The sequence below is a fragment of the Oxyura jamaicensis genome, chromosome 2 (genome assembly GCF_011077185.1).
Source record: "Oxyura jamaicensis isolate SHBP4307 breed ruddy duck chromosome 2, BPBGC_Ojam_1.0, whole genome shotgun sequence".
Taxonomy (NCBI): domain Eukaryota; kingdom Metazoa; phylum Chordata; class Aves; order Anseriformes; family Anatidae; genus Oxyura; species Oxyura jamaicensis.
In genome coordinates this window covers 36,944,420-36,970,602 of record NC_048894.1, presented here as the reverse complement: position 1 = coordinate 36,970,602, position 26,183 = coordinate 36,944,420, and the positions used below count along the sequence as shown (strand labels likewise).

General features: G+C 40.8%; 1 protein-coding gene across 3 annotated transcripts in view; it reads left to right on the top strand.

Moving 5' to 3' along the window:
• Positions 1 to 26,183, top strand: part of ANKRD28 (ankyrin repeat domain 28) — a 117,865-nt gene that overhangs the window by 5,440 nt on the left and 86,242 nt on the right. The window contains exon 2 of one of the 3 annotated variants that reach the window (XM_035317663.1): positions 18,107 to 18,223. The exons of the other annotated variants lie outside the window; for them this stretch is intronic. Within the exon in view, the coding sequence (XP_035173554.1) occupies positions 18,107 to 18,223 (117 nt within the window). The remainder of the gene's footprint in view (positions 1 to 18,106; positions 18,224 to 26,183) is intronic. 3 annotated transcript variants of the gene reach the window in all.

Genomic DNA, 26,183 nt, shown 5'->3' with positions numbered 1-26,183 from the left:
GTTGCTCAGGTGGTGATGAAATACAGTGCAATGCAGAACTGAGCCATTCCAGCACAAATCCCACGGCTAACACAAAAGTGGTGAGACCGAGTGGTTGGGAGAGAAGGGAAGATGCAGCGGCTGTAGGCAGCTGGGCAGGTGTAGAGGGTTATCGGGGAAACCTCAGCAGTGGTGAGCAAAATAGTTGGTCTGAGGCATCCCTGTACGTTGAGGAATCACTTATTAGATGAAGCAGCTAATTACTTGTACAATAACGAGATGATCTTTACTGTGGATTGGATATAATCTTTAGATTTTTCATCGATCATTTCTGCACCAAGTAGGCATGGCTATGATCTGCTGGTATGTATGTGAATGGACTGAAGGACAACATGCAAAGAGAACATTGTATGGCTAGAGCCCATGAATTGAAACATGTAAATATTTTTTTCCCTGAATTACTGAAACTCTATTTGAACTTGAGAGTTGTAAAAGCAAAGCTTTGTGTATTTTTAAAACGGGTTTGGGGTAAAACAAACAGCAACAACAAAAAACCTTTGCTTATGTTGGTAAACTTCAGAACTATGCGGGGGAAACAAGCTTTCCTACCACAGAGTAAGTAGGAAAATAATGCCCCTTACTTGTAACCTGACTCTGCTTAGGTAGGAGAATGTGGTATAGATTGAGGTTTTGTACCTATCTGTGCCTGTTGGCGTGGTTCAGTCCAGTTCTGTGCCTTGAACTGTTGTGAAGCCATTCTACATGTTCAGGGTTTCCTTACTTTGAAACAGTGAGCTGTCACTTAATGGTCTTCCTAATTCCAGCAGAAGAGAACTTGTAAGTCATTCATCATCATTCTGCAGTCACACTTGAGGCTCACTCTCACTTGCTGGAGGACCTCCAACTTCATTTCCATTTGGCGCAGTGAAGAAAGCAAAGGTCCATCTGTGGTTGGTTGGTTGTTTTGACTCTGGTGAAGCAAAGTTAGAACGGCACTTTATGGAATGAAGAAAAGGGGCCCAAGCAAGGATTCTACTTGGCCCAACAAAATGGGAGTTAAATGGCAGTAGTCAGAGCACTAAGGCCAAAGCAGAACTTAGAGAACTTCTAGCAGCTGTGAAGAGCTCAGTGCGTTGTTTCAAGATTTTGTTGTGTGTCCTCTACGTAGCAGTACCTCTAATGGGGAGGAAATAGATCCTTGCATTCAGGAGCCTGGTCACCCAGTGGTGGGCAGCCCAAGAGCCCAAGGATCTGCCTGGCTTGTAGCTGGAAGACCCGTTTGAGTCTTAGACAGTTGAAAAAAACACACTTTCAGGAAGTTCTGCAGTTATTTATATACTAGCATCTGTAACAAATTCACAATGTAATCTTTTTAACCCATCACTGCAGACTCAGTTTTGTGTTGGGGTAATTGATATTCTAGTTTATCCTGTCCCATCTCTAGGTCATTGGCTTCTTCCACCCAATGGTCTGGTTAGTAGGGGGGCAGTCCATGCAAACTCAGTCTCTCTCCATCCTGAGCACTTGATGTTTCTGTCCTTCCTCACATCTCTGTGTGGTGTCTGTCCCTTCTTCTCTACCACTGTTAACACTGCATTATCTCATCAGTGTCACCACACACAGTGTTACTGGTAGCAAGAAAAACAAAATGATAAAATTATTTTTCTGGCTATGTTTTTTACCTATTGTTTTGAATGAGCGGTGTCCCAAATCATGGTACAAGTACACTTCAGAAATAGCGTATTAGTGCAAGTTCCTACTTCTTGCCCCCCTCCTGTTCCTTTGTAACAGCAGACATCATTCAGTTCTTGCTCACTACAACATGAGGATCGATGAAAAGAGTTATTAAGCTTAATATTGTGTTGCTGTGCAGTCTGTTTGCCAGATTATAATCTATATTGGTACTTTCTGATAGCTTTCATTTCTTCTGATTCTGTCTCAGATGCCAGGGCAATATTTTATTATAAAGCACTGCCCTATCTGTTTTTTGAATAGTGTTCCTTCATTTGTGGGGATAATTTTCAGTATTAAGGAGGACTTGTAGGAGAACAGTTTCTCTACTTGCTTTTGTCACCTGCAAGGTTGCAAGTGCTGTAACTGTCCTGCATCATTCCTGATCCTGTAGTAAACACCCAGCTCATCATTTATTTCTTGCCTTCCTACCCCCAAGGTGTTATGTTTTCTGTTTCCTTCCATCCGCAAGCACGCAGCCTTTTGCAGACCGTTATCTCTTAGGTCACTGACCGAGACGCCTATTAAAATACATTTTTTCAAGAAAAGAATAAGTAACATTTTGTGACTTGTGTGCAGACATTTATGCCTAGTTCTCTTTTTACAAGAAGTTTAACAAGTGATAGTTGCTACAATCAGGGATGCAAATAGTCAAGCTAATCTACTCCAGAGGAAATAGAGTTTAAAAGAGGAGTTCTTTCAATGTCCTCATAATGAAAGTGAAAGAAAGGTGAAGAAGGGATTTGTAAAGCAGGGGAGAACAAGGAGGAGAAAAAGGGTGAGGACCTAGCGTTGTCCGTGTTGGTATTCTTCTGATGAACTTCAGGGCTTTATTACGATTATTGGAAAACCAACAGTTATCCAGCTGTCCCGTGGAGCTCCATTTGCAGCGACTTCGAGACACTGGTTCCTTTTTCTACTTGTTGTGCCTGTCTACACCAAAGAAAGGGGACTCTCCCAGCACCTGATGTTGAACTAACACTGAATAATATAAGCAAGAAGGCTGTCTACTGTTTTTCCTACAACAAGAGATGTGGAAAATGGTTTAGAGTCAAGAACATCTAACTTAAAGTTTTGGAAGAGTTATTTACCTGCCTGCAGCCCAATCTTTTTCTTTTTTTTTTTTTTTTGAGTGGGTTTGGATTTTGCATATTCTGAATTGGCTGTTTAAAGAGTCACAATGGTTATTGCTTTTTGGGTAGTTGCGGCTTGTTATTTTTCATAGCTTGCATTTCAGCAAAGTTGTGAGTTCTCCCCAGAAGCTCAATAAAATTCCTGCAGTGTTACATAGGTGTTAAAACTGTTTTAATAATCGTTGAAGTATTACATGTGTTGCATACAGAATTAAAGAATAACTGCTGGCATCACAGCAGAAGTACCACGGGGCCTGACTCGGCGCCCACAAGTAGCTACACAATTTTGCAAGAAGATGTTCAGTACGTCTTCGTATTTCAAGCTAAGCTTCGTTTGTGAGTTCCTCTCTTTCTATTGCAATGGCCATAGAGACTCCTGTAAGCATTTAGGGTGTCTCACTGGTTTCCCGTCTCAACACCCGACCCTCGACGTGGGGGAGCAGAGCGATGGTTTCCTTCTGTGAAGCTCTCCCCTGGAGCTTACATAAGGCGAAGAAATACTATCTGTGGGAATGCCAGAGGGGCGACGAGGCCAGCAGTGCCCGCGGACCTGGCCGCCTGCCATGCCAGCGCTAGCAGTGCTGCCCTCCGTGCTCCTCGGAGGTGTCGCAAAGTCGTTCCGGAGCTGCCGCTCTGCAGAAACCTGGCGGCTTGCCTCCGGAGCGGCCGCAAGCAGAAATAAATCTTTTAGGCCTCACGCTCGGCCTCGCAGCAGCACTCGGCCACAGCTAACAGAGCCCGAAGACAGGGTGAGTGTGCCCGCAGGAGAGATCTCTGAGAAGTGTCTGCTCAATTTCAGTCCTCTACACTGTGGGGGCCCTTGTTGCCTTTCCTAAAATGCAGGTACTTCAGGCATGCTCACAAAAAGGCTTTTTTTTATCTCGCTACAGTGCCACTAGTACTTCCCTTATGTTGCCTGGCACCACTCACTTTTGGGAAACGCAGCTTGCAAAAGTACTGAGTAATTGAAGAAAAGAGGTGGGAATGTTGGAGTGAATTCTCCCCAAGACTTCATCACCCGCTGTTGTGTAGGGCATGATGTGTGTCGTGTGGCTGGGAGGCAGAGCATCGGCACAAAGTGCCTGCTGGAAATGCCAGCTTCTTGCTCTGAGTGACGGATCCTGTGGGGCAGTTGCCGTGCTGTATGCTTGCCCAGGCTTGTTTTTTCCACCAGGTGAGGAACAATGAAAATGACCAGCAACAAGCATGGTTCAGAGGCATTAGGATATGGTTTTCTTATAATTCAGTTATTCTAAGAGGTTAATTACCAGCCGAAACTGGCCTAATTATGCACTTGGAAATTATCTACCATAGTGAAGGCCAACATTTTCAGCTGACAGCTAGGAGAAGGAACTACAGATACTTTCTGGTGTAGGAAGGACTTTCTCTGTGTGTGTGGGAGGGAGAAGTGGAATATATATGGCCTGAATGGGCCCTAATCTTTAAAGGTGGGCAGAAGGGTAAGAATTTCTTTAACCAGGATGGAGTTTTAATGACGTGCTTCTCCTGGATTTGTGTTGTGTTTTTTTCTTTTCTCCCATTTGCAAAATCTCTAACAATAAGGATTGAAACTCACTGGCTGCTAATCTCTTGCCTAAGGCCATGGTTTGATAGGTGCTTGCATGTGAGCTTAAGCCGTTGTTCATTCTTTTCCTCTGCAAGGCGGTGAGAAGGCAGGGGAGAGGCTGTTTGGGTTAGCGTATGACTGCAGAGTTGTTCCTTGAAAGTTTTCCTAAGTAGGAGCTAGAAAGGACTGTTTTGCCTCAAATAAACTAATGTCTTCCTTTGTGAAAGAAATGTAATCAGAGGTGTCTTTTGTGAATGTCCTTTGGGTTTTGGCAGGGGAGGTGAGTGGAGGAGCTTGGGCATAGCCTGCCTGGGACTCCTCTCTCTGGCAAAGTAACTTGAATGTTGTTCGCCTGAAACTTATTAAAATGTGCTTTGAAACTCGGCAACGTGATTGATTTTCTTGTCTGGTTTGTGACTGTTGTGGGGTCTGAGTGTGGTTGTGAATTCCTGTTTAGTGGTGAGAGAAGCTAGGGTCCCAGGAACGCCCGCTTTGGTTTATGACATGTCATGTTGCCTCTTGCAGTCACTATGAACACACTGAAGCAAGCAGAGTACTGCTGTAACGTCCTTGTTTACCACATGTGCTGCCTTCTGGGACCCTCTGCTTTTTCCCATCTCGCATATGACAACTGCGTGCCGGTCCTCTTGCAGCTTTTCTTTGTGTTTGCTTTCTTCCCCCTTGGGCTGATCATGTCTTCTGCTACTCACGCTTTTACAACCAGAGCCCTGAAAGTGACACGGAAGAGACTTTCTTTCCTCCCATCTCTCATCAAGAGGTTCAGAGATTGTGCTCAGGTAATCCAGCTACCTGAAAACTACACCAGAAGTAGGTTGAGCTTGCTGCAGGCTTTTCCTTCAGAGGAACGTGTATGGACAGAAAGCCCTTCAGCTTCTTAATTCCCTCATGTGCTTCTGTGTGTGTGTGCAGCTCCAATTTTTGGACACTGTCCAGTGACAGCTCTGAGTCATGCCTGTTGTGACTAGTGATCCCTGTATCTCCCCGCACAGAGATACAAGTTCGGGGTAGGGAAATATCTAATAAGAAAATACGCCGGTAGAAAAATGAGTAAGTCGAGATAAGCTGAAATAGTAACCGGTCGCTTCTCTACAAGTAATCAATAAAGCAAAAGTAACTGCGTGTCAGGCTAAGAATAAATGGAAGTCTTCTGTAATGGGAGAAAAAGTATTTTAATCTGAGCTCCGTAGGAAATGGAAGTATAAAATAGTAGTTAAATTTATTGTTTTAGATTTCAGTCATCACCTAGTATATGGTTGTGGAGTACCACAACATAAGTGCATTGGTTGCACAAATATTTTTTTCAGCAGCTAAGGAAGATAGCACTTTAAATCACCATTAATGAAAACCTTACCCCCATGGACTGTTCCACGCTTCATTCTGTTTCCCAGTTTGATCCTGATACAAAGCTGTTTCATTCACTGGGTTGTGGATGATGCAATTCATGCATTTGACTCTGGTTTAATTTTGTGGAATAAACAATGATACAACTCCAAAACTTGGTTAAAAAATGGACGTCTTCTGGCTGTAATGCACAGGGAATAATTACCATGGAAAATAAGGGTACAGTGGAGTTGCACTTAACAGTCTCTGCTAAAAATCATTGTCAACGTAACGCCTGTATGCTTGTTATGAGGCAGCTCTTGTACATTTTTTGAGCTAAAAACCAAAGAACCTGGAAGATAAAAGTCAGCGCTCTTATACCTCCTCACTTTTTCTTTTAGTAACAAGGAAGACTTCCTGAATGTCAGGTTACAGCCTTTGCTTCATGCTTGTGTTCTTGAAACTGCTCATCATCAGCATTTTTTAAAATTATTTTTTTTTTTGCCTAAAATGTTAGGCTGTCATTCAGGGGCTGCTTCATGGGGAGGCCAGCTGCCTGTGCTGTGGGCTCTGGAGCAGTTGACTGGGAGAGAGCACCAGCACCATCAGTGCTGCCCCTAATGGGTGTCAAAACCCACATCAGCGCCATAAAATGTGCAAAAGATAAGCAAAGGAGCACTGGGCTGCAGGGAAAAAAAAAAAAAAAAAGAGAGAGATTGGCAGACATTTAATGAAGTATTTTTGCAAAATGTTAATAAGAAAAGTAGTTTGTTATTTGAGAAAGCTTACCTAAGAATCCATTTCCAAATTCCCCCTTTAATGGGAGGCAAATAGGAGAGGATAGCAATATCTGAAAAACCATTTGCTATGTTCAAATAAATGAAAGTTATTTAAAGTAAGCAAAGTTTTGAGAACTCCTGTATTGTGTGGCTTTTCGTGTTTTAAAAACTCTGATCAATGTTTCAAATTAAATGTCATTTATGGTAATTTTTTTGTTAATCTGTACTAAATGTTCCGTATCTTGTAACAGATACAGAGTACTGTTGTGCTTTTGTATTATGTTGTACAAAGGTTCGTGGTGATAAGACTAGACAAAAGGTTAATCTGTTTTCAGTGTGGTTTATTGGCTTGGATTGTGGGAATTTTAAGGGAAAGCTCTGCTTGAGGATGTAGAGAACAGGACAGGGAAAGTTTTAATTTAAAAATTACTGTAGGGAAATGCAGGAATCTAACTTGTTAGGATCTAAAAATGGTATCTACTGGTATTTAAACAAATCAAAAGTAATACTGAAGTAGTATGTATTTGTTGCCAAAGGGTTGAATTCGAAGTGCTTTATTGAAAGAAGTCATGGGCTCCGCACTTGGAACAAACGTGTGAAACATGAGACATTGGTAGTCTCTTTTGGAACAAATGGGGATTTCCATACTCTTACTCAGTTTGTTCAGTGTTGAAAACCAGAAGTTGAGGAAATGAAAAGTATCCCTTGGGAAGCAAAGGCTGATGGAGTTGTGCTAATCCTAAAACGTTGATAGTCTTGGTGACCATCTGCAAGTGGCTGATCAAGGTCAATAGCTGTCTGTAGTATTCCCTTCGTACAGTAACTGTGCTCAGCATTTTGGGAAGCTTTCTGTATTTTTGACATAGATAACTGAAATGACTGAAGATGTTTTTTGGCTTTTTGTTTTGGCCCTTATGAAACCATAAATTAAAAACTATGGTAGAAGTAATAAAAGCCCAGTAATTAGCACATCTTAACCAGTACCCAATGTTATTTAAACGCATCTAAAAAGCAAAAATGCAAAACAAGATAATTTGCTTTGGTTTAGTAGGGCTTTTTCAGCTCATTTTTTCCTGTATTTAGATGAAGGGCAGACCCGATGAAATCAATCAGCTGTCCTGTGCTGATGAAGCCTCTCTACTAGAGGGGCGAGCCTGGTGAGTCACGGAGGTGGTGTGTGCTTCTCTCCACGATCTTTAGTCATAGCTTCTTGTTTCTGCCCAACAGATGGATTTAAGCTCTCTAGAAGCGAGGGCAGAGCAATTGCTTCAGTGTTGCTTAACCACTGTGGTGCATGAGAGGTGTGGTGCATGCGCTGGAATATTCAATTTATAGGACGGTGCTTTTGTCTCTGGCTTTGGGTGTTCTGGATCACACCCTACCAAGTGCACATCACCTGTCGGTTCCGTGTTTGAAAGGTCTTACTCTACCAGTCTTCCCCCTCCTACCCATATCCTCTTCACCTCCAAAGAAGTGAAAACCTTGAATCTGCATGTGGCACAATTCTCTTTGGGTTCTTGTCTGTCAAGGAAAAATCCAGCTGCTTTTCTTTTAAGCACGTTGTGCCTAGGTTTTGGGGGGTAACAGTACTTTGGAAGTGAATTCTGCTTTGTCAGTACAAGGCCACTGCAGCTATAAATGGTCCTTATGGGTTTAAGTAATCTGTCGTAGATTGATGGCATTGGTTAGTTTGGATCAATTTTCTTGGGAATGTCGTGTGTCCAGCAGGCAGGTGGGCTTTGTAGTAATAATTGGCCTGTCTTCTTCACATCCCTTCTAGTATTCTGTTGTCTATGAAATGTAGCAATTTTTAAAAATATATATTTTATTTCTTGATGTGCCTTGCAAAAATCCTTTTTTTCCCCTGTAATGACCGCATCCTGCTATACTTTAAAGTTGTGCTGTCTCTGACCAGACCAAGATGACCAGCTGCTGGCAGGCAGAGGCACTCAGCTTACCTCCCTTAGCAGGCTGTCCCCGTGTGGTGGAGTCTGCTGTGTCTCCTGTGTGAGGCAGGTGACAGCTCCCATTTTCCTCTTGTGTTCACGTGGAAGTGCCAGTCATGTCTTAAGCTTAAAACACTTGGCAGGGTGCAGGTAAGGGAGGTGTTTGGCTGTTGGACTGCGCCTCCTGTCCAAGCAATTGTTTTCTTCCCCTGAGGAAAAAAAGTTGTAAAGTGTGTGGAAGTGTCCTGTGCATTTCCCATTGAACCACAATGAACAAGATAATGCAAAGCATGCTTTTTGCTCTATTTGACCTGTCATTGACTGATGGGGGCCTCTGGTAAGGCCTTGTGCTGCTGCTACATCCATACTCTGGAAACGTGCCTCTGAGCCTGCTGGTCTGCTCTCCTTCAGAGCTTGCATTTGGGGGAAATAAAAGCTGTCGATCACTGAGCTGTATCAAAATCTCATATGGCCACAGTTAATACTGTCGCCATACAGTTAGTACGTAGTGTTCAGACGACAAATGCTCCTTGGCTTGCTGGCCCTGGTGGTAGAGAATTGACTCTAATGCACTGTTATTATACACTGCATTATAACACTTCCTCGTTAAAGACCAAGGGAGGCCATTTGGATGCACTTCTGTTTTGGCTTTAAAATTTACTCTAAAAATACACATTTGAGGTTTATTACTTTCCTTTGAGGGTGGAAGTGAGGTAATGGACAAGTCCAAGGAAGCTTTTGCTTATGGTGTTTTGTTCCTGTTAGGGAATGTGCTGAATGCCAGTGGGCATCCCTTGATATGCCTGTCACTTGATTTAATCTCACAAATGCATGTTTCTTGTTTGACTGGAATTATTAAAATTCAAATGTGTGGAAATTAAATTATGATGATTAAAAACAACGAATTTAAAAACTTACCTGTAAAAGTAATTTGCTGGTACAAGGTTCCCTCAGCAGCTGCCACATTGCTGTCTGATAAATACTACCGATCAAGTGTAATCTCTGCTCCTTGGCAGATACCTAAATATGGTATGCTTTTTTTCCCTCTAACACCCATTTTTAACAGTTGTTTTCCCCTGGGTGTGACAGCTATGTACCAGAAAGTCAGTGTTCAGTGTTAATAATCTGAGGAGTTTTAACTCTTCCTCAACTTCAGTCCTCTTGCATCTCAAGCACTAAGGTTTCTGTGCAGCCAAACTGTAGCCTTTGGGGTTAATCTACAATGGACAGAAGTGGTCATCAGCCTTGCAGTTGGAGTTAAACATCTTTGAAGCTGTGTTTTCTTCTTTCATTTTAATGTGTATGGTCACTTCTTGGGTTGCCTCTTCTTTGAATGTGACAAGCATCTGTTCAGATCAGGGAACATTACTCTTTTTTGGTCTTAACGAAGTATAATGTTTTTGAAAAGTAGTTGTCTGTTCTAAACAATCCATCCTGGTTGTGAACTTTCTTGGTGGGCTGATTTATGTATGAATTGCTGTGACTCATAGCACCCTTTATTCTTATCCAGATAATTACCTTGCTAAAAGATGCGTGAAATACTATATAAAGATTTGTTCCCTGAGCTTAAGGAGCCCTGCTATTGTCTTTTTATTTGTCCTCTAACATTAATTTCACATCAGAATTCATCTTCTATTCATCTTCTGCTTGCTTTGATTTCTTCCCAAATTTTTACATTGAAATTCTTTTGGAAGTACTGACCAAGGAATATTTTAAAAGCAAAATTGAGGACCATTAAGATGGTATCTGAGCTGCAGCAGGTTTTTTTTTTTTTTTTTTTTTTCAGGTATATCATAAGAAATGTGAAAGTCGACATGGCTTTTTGTGTATACAATTATTGCTCTAAGAGATGTGCGTGCATACACTGAAATGACATGATAACGTGTAGGTAAGGGCTTCTGGAATCTCTTGAGGACCCTACTCCTTTTCTGCCCTTAACATTTTTCTTTTTTTAATAGTGGTGTGAACATCAGAGGATCAACATGTGCTTTCACTTACATCTTTTGGGATGCTTCATAGATTTGCAGTCTTTCTTCAGCCTTGCAGATTCATTATTTCACCTCTTCCCTTTTGCCAGGGAAGTGTTCAAGCTCCATGCTTTTTCCTGAATAGCAAATCATTAAGTAGGATTCAGCAGCAGGAGTGCTCTTAAATCTATTTTTGAATCTTTTATTTAAAAATTGTATGGTCTTTGCCGTGATCTCTGATAGTTCTGCTGATTCATAATGAAACAGTTTGAGCTACTGCCTCATTTGTCTGTGAAGCTCTTTGGAGCAGCAGTCCTTGGTAAACAGGTAAAGTCACTGAGGAAATGGCGTGACATAGTGTCCATCTGTCCATCTGGCTGCTCCCCTCTCCCTCCATCAACTTGGCTCACAGTATTAACGATTTTAGCTATATCTACCTGCCTGTGAACTGTGATTACTGAGGGCAGACATCCAAGTGAATATCTGCCGCTGGTAAGCCTGATGGGAATTGTAAATGCTATTAATAAAACCTGCAAAATGATCTGAAATAACATGCCTGATTTTGACCGAGAAAAAAGTTAGAGGAGCAAGTAAAAAACATAATAAATGCATCAGATTTCTTCTTTGATTAAAAAAAAAAAAATCTTCATTAGTTATATAAAGGCATGAAAACTAGGAGAAAGTGAGACACTTAAGAATTAGTTTTACGTTTAATGCTTCTCAAAGGTGAGTATAAATGTAAACAAATTATCACAATGATTTTGGAACGTCACATGGATCTCTTTCCCCCCCACCCCCCCACAACCCCTGAGATATCCAGGAATATCTCTGGGAGAACTTGATGTCCTTCCTGAAAGTACTCTGGTTTAAGTGTAACCATCAGAAATAAGCTTGGTGGTTGTCCTAGGTTGAAATGTTCTTTGTCATCAGTTTGTACTACAAACTCTCATCGGATGTAAGAAGGTGGTGTGTTAGGCAGCCGGATCTGTTGACTTGCATCTACCGAGATACAAAATAGAGCTTAGTTTTGTACTTTTATTAGAACAGAAATAATGCTGGTAAGTTCTACCTTCCATGTGCTTTAGGCTTACAGAACTTCTAAAAAGAAAAACAAAAACAAATATCCAAACTTTGTACGTTATTCTGGTATCAGTACTTCGTTTCATTATAAGCCCTCAGACTTTGGTTATCATTTCCATGAGTTCTGTTTCCCACCCACACCTGTGCTTTGGAAATGGCACCCTTGTGTGGCATGGTGCTGCAGCCCATAGCAATTGTTGTCATTTTCTTCCCCTCGCATGCTGCTGTGAGTCATCTTTTTGGATGAGATTTCCACCCCCCCCCCCCACTGGGGTTGGTCTTGCAGTGCTCTTGCACTGTGTCTTTGTGAGGTCCTTGTTTCTTCTGACTGGGTTACCACAGTCACTGCTGCTCTGCACTTGATGAAGAAAGCTACTTGCCAGTGTTTATTCTGTACTTCTTTTGCCAATGCATTCTGTCTTGCCTGTGTAATAAATGATTATCTTAAATAGCTTCTCTGTGAATTATTGATGTTCTGGAATAAATTCTTGCTCACATCTATTTACTTTCTATGTTGATTGTCTTTCACATTACTCTGTATATAGATGCATTTTAATGAAGTGCAGCATTAATCAGCCTCTGCAGTGTCTTTATCCCTCACTCTATAGGTACCTTTAGATTACTTGGGTAGAATCCTGCAAACAGAATTTCAGAGAATAAGGCCTTCAGAGTCTGCTGCTGTGGATAGTTCTTATTTTAACTGGTAACTGTTCCTCTGCTTGCCAGCTAACACGCCTCTATAATGTTATGAACAAAGCGTCATGTTGCTTTGTGTTCTCCCTGCTATCTTGCCAGACTACCCTCTGAATGCGAGTACAGATGGTATGACTCATTTACACTTGTCCTAAGCAGGCTAGGTGCTTAACACCAGGCGTGTGCCTCCAGCTTTGGAGTCCTGTGAAAAAGATAACGCCTCCCTCCCCCCACCTTCACTGGAATTGTTTTCTTGTAATTCAGTCTGATTTTAGTTGACCTTTTTATATTGTGCATGTGTTCCTTTTTTTTTTTTCTTTTTTTTTTTTTTTTCTAAGTTGCAGTTGAATTAATTTTTAAAGCTGTCAGACTTCCGCTGATTTTGCCAAGGCCACCTTTAAAGAGGGAAAGTGAAGGTTACCTAAGGAAATCTCTCTGCCTTTCGGATCTAGAAAACGCCATGGGTTGCCGTAACCCTGCCGCTACTGTTTCTTCAGTACGTCAGAAGTGCAGACAGCCCTCTTGTTCCCATTGTATTAGGAAGCCAGTCTGTTTTGCAGCTTGGGACTTGAGTGATCGGGCTTCTCAGATGGGCTGAGCCTGGCAGAGCTTCAGAGATGGCCGGGCCTTCTGATGCGGTGGGTCCCAGATCCTCCTCTTTCCTGTTTAGCAGCAGGGAGCAAAAAGGAAACTCCAGAACTTGTCTCTTTGGGTTGGGGAGGAGTTATTTTCTTTGTGTAGTAGGATTGTTCTCTCCTCTTCTCCGTGCCCTAGCTGCAGATCTTCTCTGGGAAGCGTTCAGCACATTGAAGGCAGCACCCTTGGCACTCGGCAGCGGAGGGGAAGCGAGGAGATGGGGCAGAATGGCCAGTTGGCATGCGCTGAAGGGCCTTGTTCCTTCAGACAGTCCTGGTTTGCTCAACTTGGAGCCTGAAGCCATGCTCCGACCTGTGGTGTCTGCTTGAGGCCGGTGGTGGTGGTGGGGGGGGAGCTCGGCCTCCCCTGGCCCCGCGCCTTGCCTCTCCCCTGGGTCGCCATTTTGTCCTTTCCCCTCAGCTCAGTTTTAGGCTGGGCCTTTGCGTGTCTGTGTACGCATCCCCCTGAAAGTGTGGTTTTAATAAAGCTGATGCACCTTAAAGGCCATACTGTGCTGTGTGTGTGCTGTACGACAATAAGCTCTGTTTGGGTAGGGGGGAAAGGATGGAGTGCTCGTCTTCTCTCCCTGACGTTATTTTCTATTTTTCAGTATTACGGTCACTCTTCTGTAATTCCTGTGGAGTGTTATTTCCTAATGTTTGGCCTAAAGTAGTTACTGTATCCCCCTAAATATTGAATAAAAATAGTTTGCAGTTTAAAGCTTAAATTCTTTGTTCCAGAGGTCAAGTATCTGAATAATACCAGCTTACACGTGGTACAAAAATACAGTACTATGAAAGCTTTATTAGTTGTTTTGGGCAGGGCCACTGTAAAGAAATGACTTCACTTGTGATTAAAATCTTGAAATTCTTACAAATCAAGATTTAATATACAGAAAATAAAACCTAAAGAACTGTAAACTTAGTATGAATGATGTGATATAGCGTATCATAATTTCTATTAGTCATAGGTAAGTTTGGCATGTAGAGTGCAAATAATGCAAAGTAAAGCTGTTTACAATGTGGTTACAGGTGTAAAACATGATAGTTTGTACCTGTCTCTGTATAAGATGTGTATGAGAGGAAATATAGGTATCCTGGTAGTGTTACCCATGTGGTAATGAGCTTTTGCTACAATGTTAATAAGAGGACGTAGTTTTCATCACATCTTCCTGCTTCAGTAGTGGTAGTTTCAAACTTTTTTGTGTGTTTTTGTTAAATTATTCAGTCGATATCTAATTTATTTCCTTAATGTTGTTCTTAAATAGGTAAAGACTGCCAGGTTCAGTTCATTGTCACAGGCTGTAGTAGTGCTGATCGATAAGTCTTTGCTGCGTGTGGTGTTGCCTTTCATGTGTAATAGTGTCAAGTGGTGGAAGAGATACTAGTATGAGAAGTTTAACTTGGTGTAATGAGTTTCTGGTGTGCTGGTAGTAGGCCTTTTCAGGCAGCGGCAGTGCCCTCTGGCTTTGCAGCAGTACTTTGTCTCGTGGTTGATGGAAGTCCAGCTTGGGAATCCTCTTTAGCAAGAATTTGGCAATTCTGGTGGGGATAGGTGAACCTGTAAAAGTCAATCAGGAAGACTGAAGCAGAGCGCTTTTAATTCTGAGCCTTTAATGTCTACTCGAGTGTGAAGTCAGTAACTTTAAAATTTAGGCCCCTGTCCTAACTCTGTGAAGTAACTGGAGCCTTCCAGGAATTCTGGCAGTTGTTTGAGAGATGCGTCCTGTGCTGACTACAAATTCTGTGTCGTGGCTCAAGCGTTATGGTTTTCTTTGGTATGCTGCCACCACGTGACAAAACTTGATATTGCTGCTTTTTTAGAGTAATTTCCAGTCTTCCTTGTTTCTTGAACTGAAAAAGAATATTACTTTATGATGTATTTTTTGTCCATTTGCACGTAATATTCGAGGATAATATTTGGAGTAACATAACTACTTGGATAATCTGACTGAAATTTCTAGGGTGGAGGAATCATCAAAACAAAGCATTTTCTTCACTGCTGTTTTGTTTAGAGATGAAAGATTATTGTCAGTTATTGGAAAGAATCTGCAAAAGTTCTGGGGTAAAGTGGGGATTGTTCTCTTCATTTCCTAACTGCATCACATAAGTACAAATCCAACATAAAGACCAAGCACAGAAATGCTCAGATCAGATGACAAAATTTGTCAGATTTGAGAATGTGCATTATATATTAGAAACAGAGTTTTGAATCCTGTCTGATATTTCTGTTCAGGATCTCTTTTAATGAAGTCTGACCAAGGTAATGGCTTTGTTTAATATTCTGACCGGTACTCAAAGTAACATTATTCGAAGAAGAAACAGTCTTAATTATTCATGTCAGCAGTAGATGGAAAAACTCTTCTTCATTCTCTTTGCAAACACGTGTGTTAAGCTCAAAGACTATTTTCAGCACGAAGGAAAAAAGGTGTTTGAAGCAAGTCTGAACAGTGGGGTGCTGCCTATGGATCTGAGCACCTGGAAGTACTACCTTGTAGCTGTGAGCAGGCCAAACAGTTGGAACACTTTCTGGTTAAAATTTCAAATTTCACGTCTGCATAGGGTGAGTGAAGAGAGAAGTACTGTAACTCCCATCTTTTTCAGGTGTTGACATCATTGAATCTGTGCCAGTGCCTTCTGCTTTAGGGTCTCTACATGTCTGTGCTAATATAAGCAAAAATTGGCTGGTAAGATGAAAGATTTGGATGTGGGCAAGTGGAAAGTGTTGCAGGCAGAGTAAGTAGGGTGGGCACAGGGTGCTGAGCATGACCTCCTGGCTGGGTGGCTCACGTGTCTGGCCCGGGCCCTCTGCCTTTCCTTCTGTGTGTGGCAGGCAGTGACAGGGGTGTGCAGAAATTATGGAAAAAAATGGCAGGTTGCCCCTAATTAAGTGTTACCAATTGTATTATGCTATTTATCATCTGGCCCTTGTACGTGTGAGAACTCTAAAAATAGAAGAGTACTGAAACTATAAACCTTTAGTTTAGCATTATTTGAGAACACAGTTAAATGTCTGAATTGTAGAAGAGAATAGTAGCCAAGATGCTTCTGCACAGAGTAGCAAACTTCCTTAAGTGCTATTCAACAAGATGGTGAAGCTGATCTAGCTTCAAGCCCTTGCTGTCAAAGGTAGTCAGTCAGTTCCCTTCGTGTTCCTGCCCCTGGGAGTTTCCCAGCTGTTCTCGTACACTGATGTCCAGCTAATCTTACAGCAGGCCAGTCTGGAGAGGTAAGTTGGAAAAAACACTCATAGCCTTCTACCTGTTTTTGTGTCTAGGTCAGTCCATGGGGCAGTCAGATTACTGCAGTGGTAGCACAGAGAAAGGCCTGGGGACACGTAGCTGCAGTCCTGGCTATACTGGGGCTAAAAATGTGGATTGCTACTCTGCCCAGCTTGGAAGGGTGACAGAAGGTTGTTTTTGCGTAATGATTTTTTTATTCCTATCATTAGGGCTTGTCTAAACAATGCTGTAATGAAACAGTTAAAGCTGCAGTCTGTTATGCTATTTTGGGAGGTTATGTACCTGTTTGCCACCGCTGTTACCTTTCTCTTGCTTTAATTGTATACACTCTTGGCTGGGAAATCTGAATCTTCTGAGGTTTGCTTTCATTTTGTGGTTTGTTTTTGTTTTTTTTTTTTCTTCTTGTGGGTGGAAATGAGGAGTCCATGGTGGCTAGGCTTCTTTCTTAAACATCACAGACAGGAGGAGGGAAAAATACTGATTCCGGTGTTTTGGCCCACCAAAATAAATAAGTAAAATCAATAAAAACCATTAGCAGCGAAGATTACAACAGCACATTTAAAAGCATTGAAACTTCCAGAGATCTTTGGCACAGAGGATCTCGCAGTGTTTCTGACTACACTGCAGTTCTTTCCCATGTGGTGCTGGAGTATCACCTCAACCTGCCTCCTATTTTGCAAGTAAGAGGAGTAATATTAAAATATTACTGAAAGCATGGTTTTGTTTGCCAAAATAAACAACAACAGTTTTAACATACTTAAAACCTTTACTTGTGAGGTGACACAGTAGTCATTCCTGTAAAATATATCCAACCTCTTATCCATTGGATTATATTTAATTGTAGTGAAAGAGGATTTAGCTACAGATTTTATTTTCATGTAAATTAGGAATTAATTTTCTCTTCAGCCATTTCAACTCCATTGTTAATATTTACCGTGCTATGTAAATGCGTCTAGTTATGTGACATTTCTCATTGTATGAAATCTCTGTATAATCTCATTAAATGCTGTGTGTTTTCTGTTTTGCATTTCCTTGTTCTCATAACGATCTCCACATGCTTGTGTTATTTACTGAAATGACACTATAGGTTAAGTTAATGAACCCCACAGTGTGTTGGATGACATCAGTTTCACTGTGGCCCACCTGGCAGAATTGATCTGTGAAGGAATCTGGGCAAGCAGCTCTGGGTGTCCCTGCTTGAGGCTTGGAGCAGATGGCCTCCAGAGGTCCCTTCCAACCTCAGTTCCTTGAATCATCCCCCCCCCCCCCCTTTTTTTTTTTTTAAGAGATCCATGGGAACTGAAATTGTGGATAGACTTCTTAGTTTAAAACTACGTATTTTATATCCCTAACTCACAGATAGTGTGGTCATGTTGTAACCAAGCAGTGCCTTTATTCCACTTTGGATAAATTTGTCAGGGTTGCATGTTACTTCATTCTGCTATTTCCTGGCTTGATTTAGTAACTTAAGCTAATTTTAATGCAATAAAATCTAGCCAATTGATATATACGTAACTGAATTCAGGATAAAAGTTACTGTTCTACTTTCATTTTCTGTAGTCGCTTGGGAGATGAGATTTTACAGGAAGGCTCCACGTTTTCCAGTTGGTTGAGGTTTGTGAGGTAGCAGGTGAGAGCTAGGATCCTGCACCACAGTGACTAAAGCCTCAGCATTTAGAATAAGCCACTAAGCCACTTGCCCAGGTTACAGGACAGTGAAATTCCAGCTTGATGGAAAACAGCAGTACACCTACCAGTTCTGCCCAGGGTGAAATAGCTGTCTGCTTTCTGAGGTTGTCCTGACTGACTTGCAGCTTATCTCTGTTAATACCACAAGGAAAATAGGAATGCTTGAAGAAGTCAAGGGTAAACTTGATGTGAAATAAAAAGGAGGTTTCCCCGTGTTCCTCCCAGTTTGGACAGGGACAAGTTCTGCTTGCAAAGGGAGAACGTTTAGTTTACCTATTGGGTGTTTCTTTGTTTGCTTGCCTTTTATTTATTTTTTTAACCTAGATACAACAGAACACCTCTGAAATAATGGTGAAAACCAAGACTTGCATAATGACTGCAACACAGGCTAACTTCATAATGTGTACACAGTGTTTCCATCTTATGCATGACTGGAGAAAGGTAATTACAGTAACTAGTTGTTTTGGCACGTAAATAAAATGAATAAACAGAATATAAAACTTGTCAGGAAACGGTGCCCTGTAATTTAAATGTTATGGCGTAAAAAGAAGCAAGCTGTATGAGATCCATCTGTTTCGTGATGGCACTTTTTTGTTGCCTGTATTTATTTTGATAGTTTCTGGGGCTGTGTAAGGCCATGGGAAAAAACTGTTCTAGTCCTTGAGCTGATAGGGCAGGTGGTTGGTGGTGGGGATCTTTTAGAAACACTACACAAGTAGACCTCCATTACTTCAGTGCCTTCAGGGGGCAGAGAAACCTCCCACAGGGGCCAAAATCACCTGGGCCTAAAGATGTAAATGTCATCTTCCCCCTATCTGTTCACTGAGGAAGAGCAGGCTTTATGTAAGCTGTTCCTGATTCTGGAAAAGTCTTGTAGTTTTTGGTGCTTGACTTCTAGAGTAAATTTACCTGAGATGTTAGTCATTTCAGACACTTAGCAATTACAGCTGAAGCCAATTTTAATCAGCAGGCTGCTTGGTATACACCTCAACTACAGGGAAGAGTAGAGCTGATAACCTGAACGTTTAATTAACTGAATGCTCACCAGTTCTGATATCTCTCTATATTTTTAATTGGACTACTTGTATTTCAAAGGAAACCTGCACTCTGAATGAACCAGCATCTGCGTGGTTGTTTCTGTCTTGCTACCACCAAGTTAGAAAGCTGGAGTCTGTTCTTGCTCGGCACGGTCCAGCCCCGCTCCCCATGCCTCCATCGAGCAGATCGTGGCACACAAGCCAGCAGCAGCAAAAAGCATCCCTGCTGCCACCATGGTGCGTTGCTTGTATTCTTCCCGTTGGAAGGCACCCGGCTGTGGGAGCAGTAGTAGCAGTGCTATAGGGCAGTTCTGGTAGCACTTTGTGTCTCAGAAGTTCCCTACGGTCTGGTAGATTTCTGACTGGGTAGAGGAGCTGCTGCCAGGTGTAAGAGTTAGTAATGTTAATACCCTCTCCATAGCCCGCAGCTTCCTTTTGCTGGGTTAGGGAAGGGTTGTCGTATAATACTACACAAGTGCTGGAAGTTGTTGCTTTAAAGGTGTGGGACATATGCCTTGGTTCATTAAGACCTTCCTTGCTTGCAGTCTAATACAACTTTCTCTGTACTTTTCTACCCCCTCTCTGTATGACTTTCAACACCAAGAACAAAGCTGTGACTCATCTCAGAGCACCGTGTGGGCAGTTCCGTTTCTCAACTGGAAGCAAGTGGTATTTACTTGTTTTTACAGGCCACCCAGAGCTGGCCTGGCCCTGCTCGGCCTCGGGTAGCCCCCCATCCTGTGCCCATGGGATGCCTGGGGTATGGGAAGACATCTCCTTCGCAATGCTGTTTAGCGAGGTTTTGTCTGAATAAAGAGCTGAACTCATGCTCAGCATCAGAAAAGACATGGCACGCAGGACTCTTTCCAGCTTTATTGGAACAACCTCACCAAGCTGTTCTGTTTGTGTGCTCATTTAATACTGGTTATAGTGGATATTTTCAAAATTGCCCTCTCTATGGGATGCTTTGGTTTCTATGGGTAACTTGCTAATTTTGGATGGAAGGTTATGCTGAGTAACCTATGGATTCTTGCTAAGTATCGGATTTTATTTTTTTTCCCTAGCAAGACTTAAATTTTCACTGAGAAGCTCTAGAAGTGCTTTTTACTGCTAAAGCTCAAGGTACGCTGCTTACCAGGTACAGATAAGTTCTGTGCTGGGAGGTACTGGAGTATAGGTGGAGTTCCTACCATGCAGTTGAGACAATTTCAAGCTGAAAGCTAGCTGGAGTGATTTTTTTTTTTTTTTGTTAATATTTTATTCTTGAATATGAACTATTTTGTTGATATTTAAACACAAACTGATACATTTTTTAAAAAAATAAAAAAAAAGCTTCCATTTATTGATAGAGAAATGTAAGTGGATTACAAATAGGCATCCCTTACTAGAGCACATGCTGAGATTTGCAGAACTCCCTGCTCACATCAGAGTGTGCTGTGAAACCATTTTATGACATTTTATACCTCGGGGAGGGGCAGGGGGGTATGCTGTAAGTTAATTCTCACGGGGAGAATGGCGGCTGTATTTCACTGTTTTCTGGGAGTGAAACTGCATTTCACTCCAAGCGTTGTTGGTGTAGTGCCCCAGGGAACTTGACTTTCTCTCATTTCCCCAAGGAGTTCCATTGGGGTATTTCCCTGCGGAGCCAAGTGGATCTCCTTAGGTACATGTCAGAATCACGTAAGTTGTGTTCTCTGCTGCTGGTACCAGCTGTATTTATATGACATTGAAGCAGCTTCCCTTAGCTCCTTAACCTCATGTTGGTAGGAATCCAGGGGCAAACCTGCTTTGTGGGGTAGATGTCTCCCATAACCTGGCAGGAGTCAGAGCCTTTATGAAGCTTCAGGTTGCAGACCTGTCCTCTCGTCTGATCTTTTCCATTTTTTTTTTTTATTATTATTATTTTATTTTATTTTTTTCCCTATCCTGGACAGGAATCACGCTGGAACAATTTAAGTGCGTCAAAAACTAATAGGGGAAAATGTCTTGACTTCCAGGTGGTGGGGAGAACTGGTGGCTTCCCCTGTTCTAATTTTGTCTCCTTTGGGGATGAAGCAGCATACAGGTGATGGTTAATACAAATTTAGCTAGGAAACTGAAAGTCATGGTTGCTGATGTACCTTGTCTTGCTCTTATGCAAATTTGAATGTGATGTACATCCTTAGTTAAAAACTCAATGCTAGCCAAAGGACATCCACAAGCTGCAGTTGATGAAGGACATGTCACTAGTTTTTGGATGCAGCTTGCTAGTCCATTTTTACAGGCTACGGGAGTTGTTTGTGACTGGAAGTTGTTCTTTTGGGGTAAATTATTCAGAAAACTAGGTTGCAAGACAGCTACAAGCTAGCTGAAAACACTTGTAGTATACAGATAAGACTTTAACTTGAGGAAATTTATGCTGATTTTGACAGCTGTTTAATAAAACACAAACCACAAATCTGTTATGTGTGTGTAATGGGTACCAGAGTCGTGCGTGTTGCTTTGATGTTCCTAATGTTAATGTACCAACTACAAAATAGCGTGCTGCTATTGCTTAGGCTGCTATAAGCCTGTGTTGAACTGATAGAGATGTTTTTTTTTTGTTTTTTTTTTTTTCCTCTTAATCTCATTGATAGGAATAGCTGTGTGTGTGTGTTGTTGTTATTGTTGTTATTTCATTTGTTTGCTTTTTGGCTAAAAATCTGTGGTCTTTCACCGAGTCTGGCACCTGATGCAGAAGAGCTGAGTCTGACCAATGTGGCGTGGTTACAAGGTCGGATGTTTATAGTCCACCGTTTGGTTTAACATAGTCTACCATTTCTGCAGATGTTGCTAGCAGCACTTTAATATGTATTTATGGAGCAAAACAAGCTTTTGCTTTAATAGGCTGTTGCATCGGATCCTTTCCGAAGTGCATATTTCAAGGTGACCTAATTTTAATCTTTTATAAACCAGAAGAGGTGTAGTATTTCCCGTGGTGACCAGATGGTGATAGTAATGACAGAAAAATACACTCTTTCCACAATGAATGGAATTTACCAGCTGCTGCTTTTTGGCTGGGAATGTGTTGGGAAAATATGCTGACTGGCAGTTTGCTTGTTCCAGCTCTGTAAAAGCCAGGAGTCCTCAGGGACGAGGACTTGAGAGGATGCTCCTCTGGGATGGAAAGTGTAAAAAGAGAATCCTTTTGTCCTCCTTGATTTGATTTTAATGCTACAGGAATTCCACTTCAAAAGCAATGTAAAGTAAAGCTTGTATCAAGTAAAAGATTCTCAAGTATTTACTCTTTTTCTCTTCCCTTAGGCATTGGAAAGACATGAGGCAAAGGCATATTTTACATTTTTTTAATAGCTTTTTATTAAAAAAAAAAAAGAAAGAGAAAAAAAAAAAAAGACAAAGCAGCCCAGCTTTTGTCAGAGAGGATTTAAATGTGTGGAGGAATGCTTTTTAGAAAACAAAATGAAAGTGTTTTTAAAAAGATCAAGAATATTTGAAGGAGCAACTTTAAAGAAATGATATAATGGACTTTCTTTTCATTTTTAAGAACTAATAAAATCCTTTAAGTGGCTTTGTCTTGCATATTTCGGTAAGGCTAAATATTTCAAAAGAGTTTTGATTTTTTTTTTTTCTTCCTCCTGAATATTAGTATTTCCTGGGCATCATTAATTAAATTAGCTCTGCAGTAATTTAGAGGAGTCTCATAATGCCCATAGCAAATAAGCATTATAGGCCTATTACATTTATATTACTCTTTTTTTAATCTGTTGAAGACATTATCATTTTATGCATTTTATTTACCAGTTTACATGTTGTGTATGATTTTTTTTACATAGATTACTACAGACTTTTTTTTTCTTTTTTTTTGGTTGGTTGGGTGGGTTTTTGTTTTTTTTCCTCCTTTCTCAATCAAGAAGGAATAAATGGCAGAAGGAATAAATAGCAGGGTAATACGATTTCCTTCCAGAATGAGAATCTGGAGGGAACCTTGCCTTTTACTTTTGTTTTCTATGGTACAACAGTGCTAAATAAGGCTTACTGCTACCTTGCCATGAGTTGAACAAGACTTCATCTACACAAATTTGTTAACATCTGTAGGTAATTGTGTGTATCTGTGGAGGCTTTCATAGACTTCAAAGGATCAAGTGCTTCTGCATAGCCACAGAAAATTAGTTTGGGGGAAGAAAGCTTCAAATCTCATCCTTCATGTGACATTCATCCTATTTTTCTTCTCCGTCTCAGCTGTTCTGCAGGGAGGTACAGGGGCTGTGGTTGCTTCTCTGCAATTCAGAGGGGCAGGAGCTGGAGAAGGGTACCTTGTCTTCGTGTCCCATGCCAATGGGACGCTCGCAGTGCTCATCCAGTATGAACGCTAAGTATCTATGTTATAAGGAACTTAGCAATAAGCTCAATAATGCTGTGTACATTTCTTAAGAAGTAGACATGGCATTAAAAAAACATTACTTGAGTTTTAAAAACATTGGAAAAAAAAAAAAAGAAAGAAGAGAGTAGTCCTTAAAACATTTTTTAAATGTCCATGAGGTGTCAGTGTGCCTCCAAGAAATCAACACTTCATTCTGAAAAAAGCGAGTCAGTGACCTTTATTTTTCAGGGCCTGAAATCCTATACAGAAGAGAAGGTGACAGAGGCTGGTAAAGAATCAAAATGTGTATATCTGTGTGACTGAAATGTTGCATTTTTCTAATAACGTGTGTGTTTTTTAGTATAGCTTACAAATGTAGTTTATGAATTCAGTAGTGTTATCTGTTGATTGTCACATGTTCTGAGGAGGCTGGTTGCAGTAGCAGAGGTTTTTGGGGGAAGACTTTGCACAACCTGGCATATATGATGTAAATAATGAGGAATATTCTAAAATACATTCTCAACTTTTTGTTACTAAAGAGGTACCTAATACATTCATAAAACTATTTACATTTTATAGAAACATGTTTTTTCATAGTGCTTTCATAAAATGAGAATTGCCTTGTCAAAAGTAGCAGAAAATGACTGGATACTAGATGTTCTGTAGCCTCAGTTCTGCAAATACTTCAAATACTTGAAGAGATAGTTTCCATTTTCATGTATGCATGTTTGCTGACAGTAATTTGGTTATTTGTAGACTCTAAGATAGCTAAACCCATGGATTTTAGAGGCAAGGGTATAGAAGCCTATTTTCTTAATGTTTTAAATAAATAATGCACCATTCATAAGTATTATGTATCATTCTATTTTGGTATAATCTTTCTGCTTCTGTACTAGAAGTACTCAGTGTAAAGCATTTTGTTAGCTTTTTGGAGCACCAAGATGTACTTCTCAAGTTCTCCTCTTGGTGTCATCTTAATTGAACAAATGACTGATTGAAGCCAGTGTTAACAAGATTTTGGAACAAATCATTCTAATTTTAAAAGATCTCGAGCTTAACTTTTAATTCACGTATGGATGATTGTGTAAAGTTGTAATGTAACTGCCTTTTTCTGCATTCCAACATCTGATGTAACAAGTACATAAACTAATTCTTCCAGCTGTGGATTCTGCATGCATAATTGCATGTGTGTTTTGAAAGCTGGGCCCTAACATTTGTTGTCTGTTCTTACTGCTATATGCTTTATAAATGTTGTTAGTACTATGCAGGCAACTTGATGAACAGAACTGAAATTTCTGCAACGCGAAGTATCTTCTTTTCAAAGAAACAAACAAATTAGCAGTGGTTTATATACTGATGCATAGGAGTAAAACTCTAGTTCTTCCCCTAGGCTTTTGTATAATTTGAAAGAGTTTTGAGAGTAACGATTGTAATAGATGTCTAAATTCAGAAAAGATCGGATTTGAGGAAAGCTGCTATGTGGTATGTGAAGGAAGATACAAGGATTGAAGTAGTTCTGATCAGTTGCTGTTGATGAAGGGAGCTCTGCTGATGGGTGAGGTTTTGCAAAGCAATTGAATCACTTTCTATCACAGTGAGCAGTTTGAATGCTCCCACTGCTTCTCTGTGTCAGCTGTCATCCCATGATGAGCTGGCTCAGCTAATTTATCACCAAGAAAATAAATAGAGGTGCTTAGATCACACAAATGCCCGTGCTGGCACAGGAAGGGGATGTGAATGAGCAAGGATCATGCACGGAAGAGGGGAGTGAAGAATATCTCTGGTGGCCAGCAGTTAAAATCAGACTTAGCCACTTCCTCAAACCTCACTTTAGAAATTAGAAAAAAAAATGCAATTTTCTGTGTTGTTATAACTTTAATTAGTGTTCTAAAGTAATATTTTTTCTCTATTTTATGAAACTTATTCAGTATTGGAGTGCCTGCGCTGTTTAAGGAAAGTGCTCTCTTTTATCTTCCCTTCCAAGTTACTGAATTAAAAAAGGGCCAACAGAAGTAACTTCTAAGAGTAAATGTCACTTTGATGCTGCTATCCTGGGGTGATGTGTAGCAGCCCTCCTGGAAGCGACAACCCCAGTGAGCATTGTGGAGAAGACTTTGCAAGGTTTGAAGCAGCTGACTAAAAAGTTTTTTGGCTATTGCTGTATTTCCCCTTGCTGAGTTTTGGGAAAAGCTGTCTACTTTGGCAGCTGTCGAAGGTTCAGACAAGCGCTCTCATCCCATAGTAGTGTGTGTATGTGCGTGTGAGTATGTGGACTTTATCCAGCTGTGTTTTCCAGAATGGTTCTAGTTGCCAGAAAGGAGCTTCTTGGACATGAAGGAACCGTAAGGGATTCCTAAAAATTTCTAGGAAAAATACAACAGACAGCAAACCGTGATAACGTGAGGCAGCTGTTGATCCACACTGTCCTGAAGAGAATCTGAAGAATTCATATACTGTGATGCCAAGTGTTTGCACCCTGAACAGACAGAAAATAAAAGCACTGATATCTGTAGCAACCATAATTCATTTTTCTCATTTGTATATAGTATTTAAATTTCCTGGTATGTATAGAAACAAAAAAGAAATGTTCCAGATGTGATCAAGTGAGCTGGACCGTGGTTTCTGTGGTCAAAGTCTCTCTATTCATATCTACTGGAATTTACATATTCAAAGTATTGCACTGGTATGAATGTTACATGTATTTTGTTTTAGTATTACCCTGTTAAAATGTTTATCGTTTTGTTTTAACTCTTATAACTCTTCTGCAAGAGAGAATCTGATTTGAAATGAACTCTAGAAAACCTTTTAAAGAAAATTAATCAATGTATTCAGTATTCTCTTCTCCAAAACCCCATCCTGAAAAAAAAAAAAATAACCAGAAAACCTACCCACTAACAGTATTCTTCCATGGGTGGGACAGGGAGTCTGGATCAGAGGAAGATTGTACTCTCACATGACTAATGAGTAGGAAAATCTGAACAGAAACTTCTAAAGGCAACAGTTCTTTTTGTTCTTAAAGTTAAGA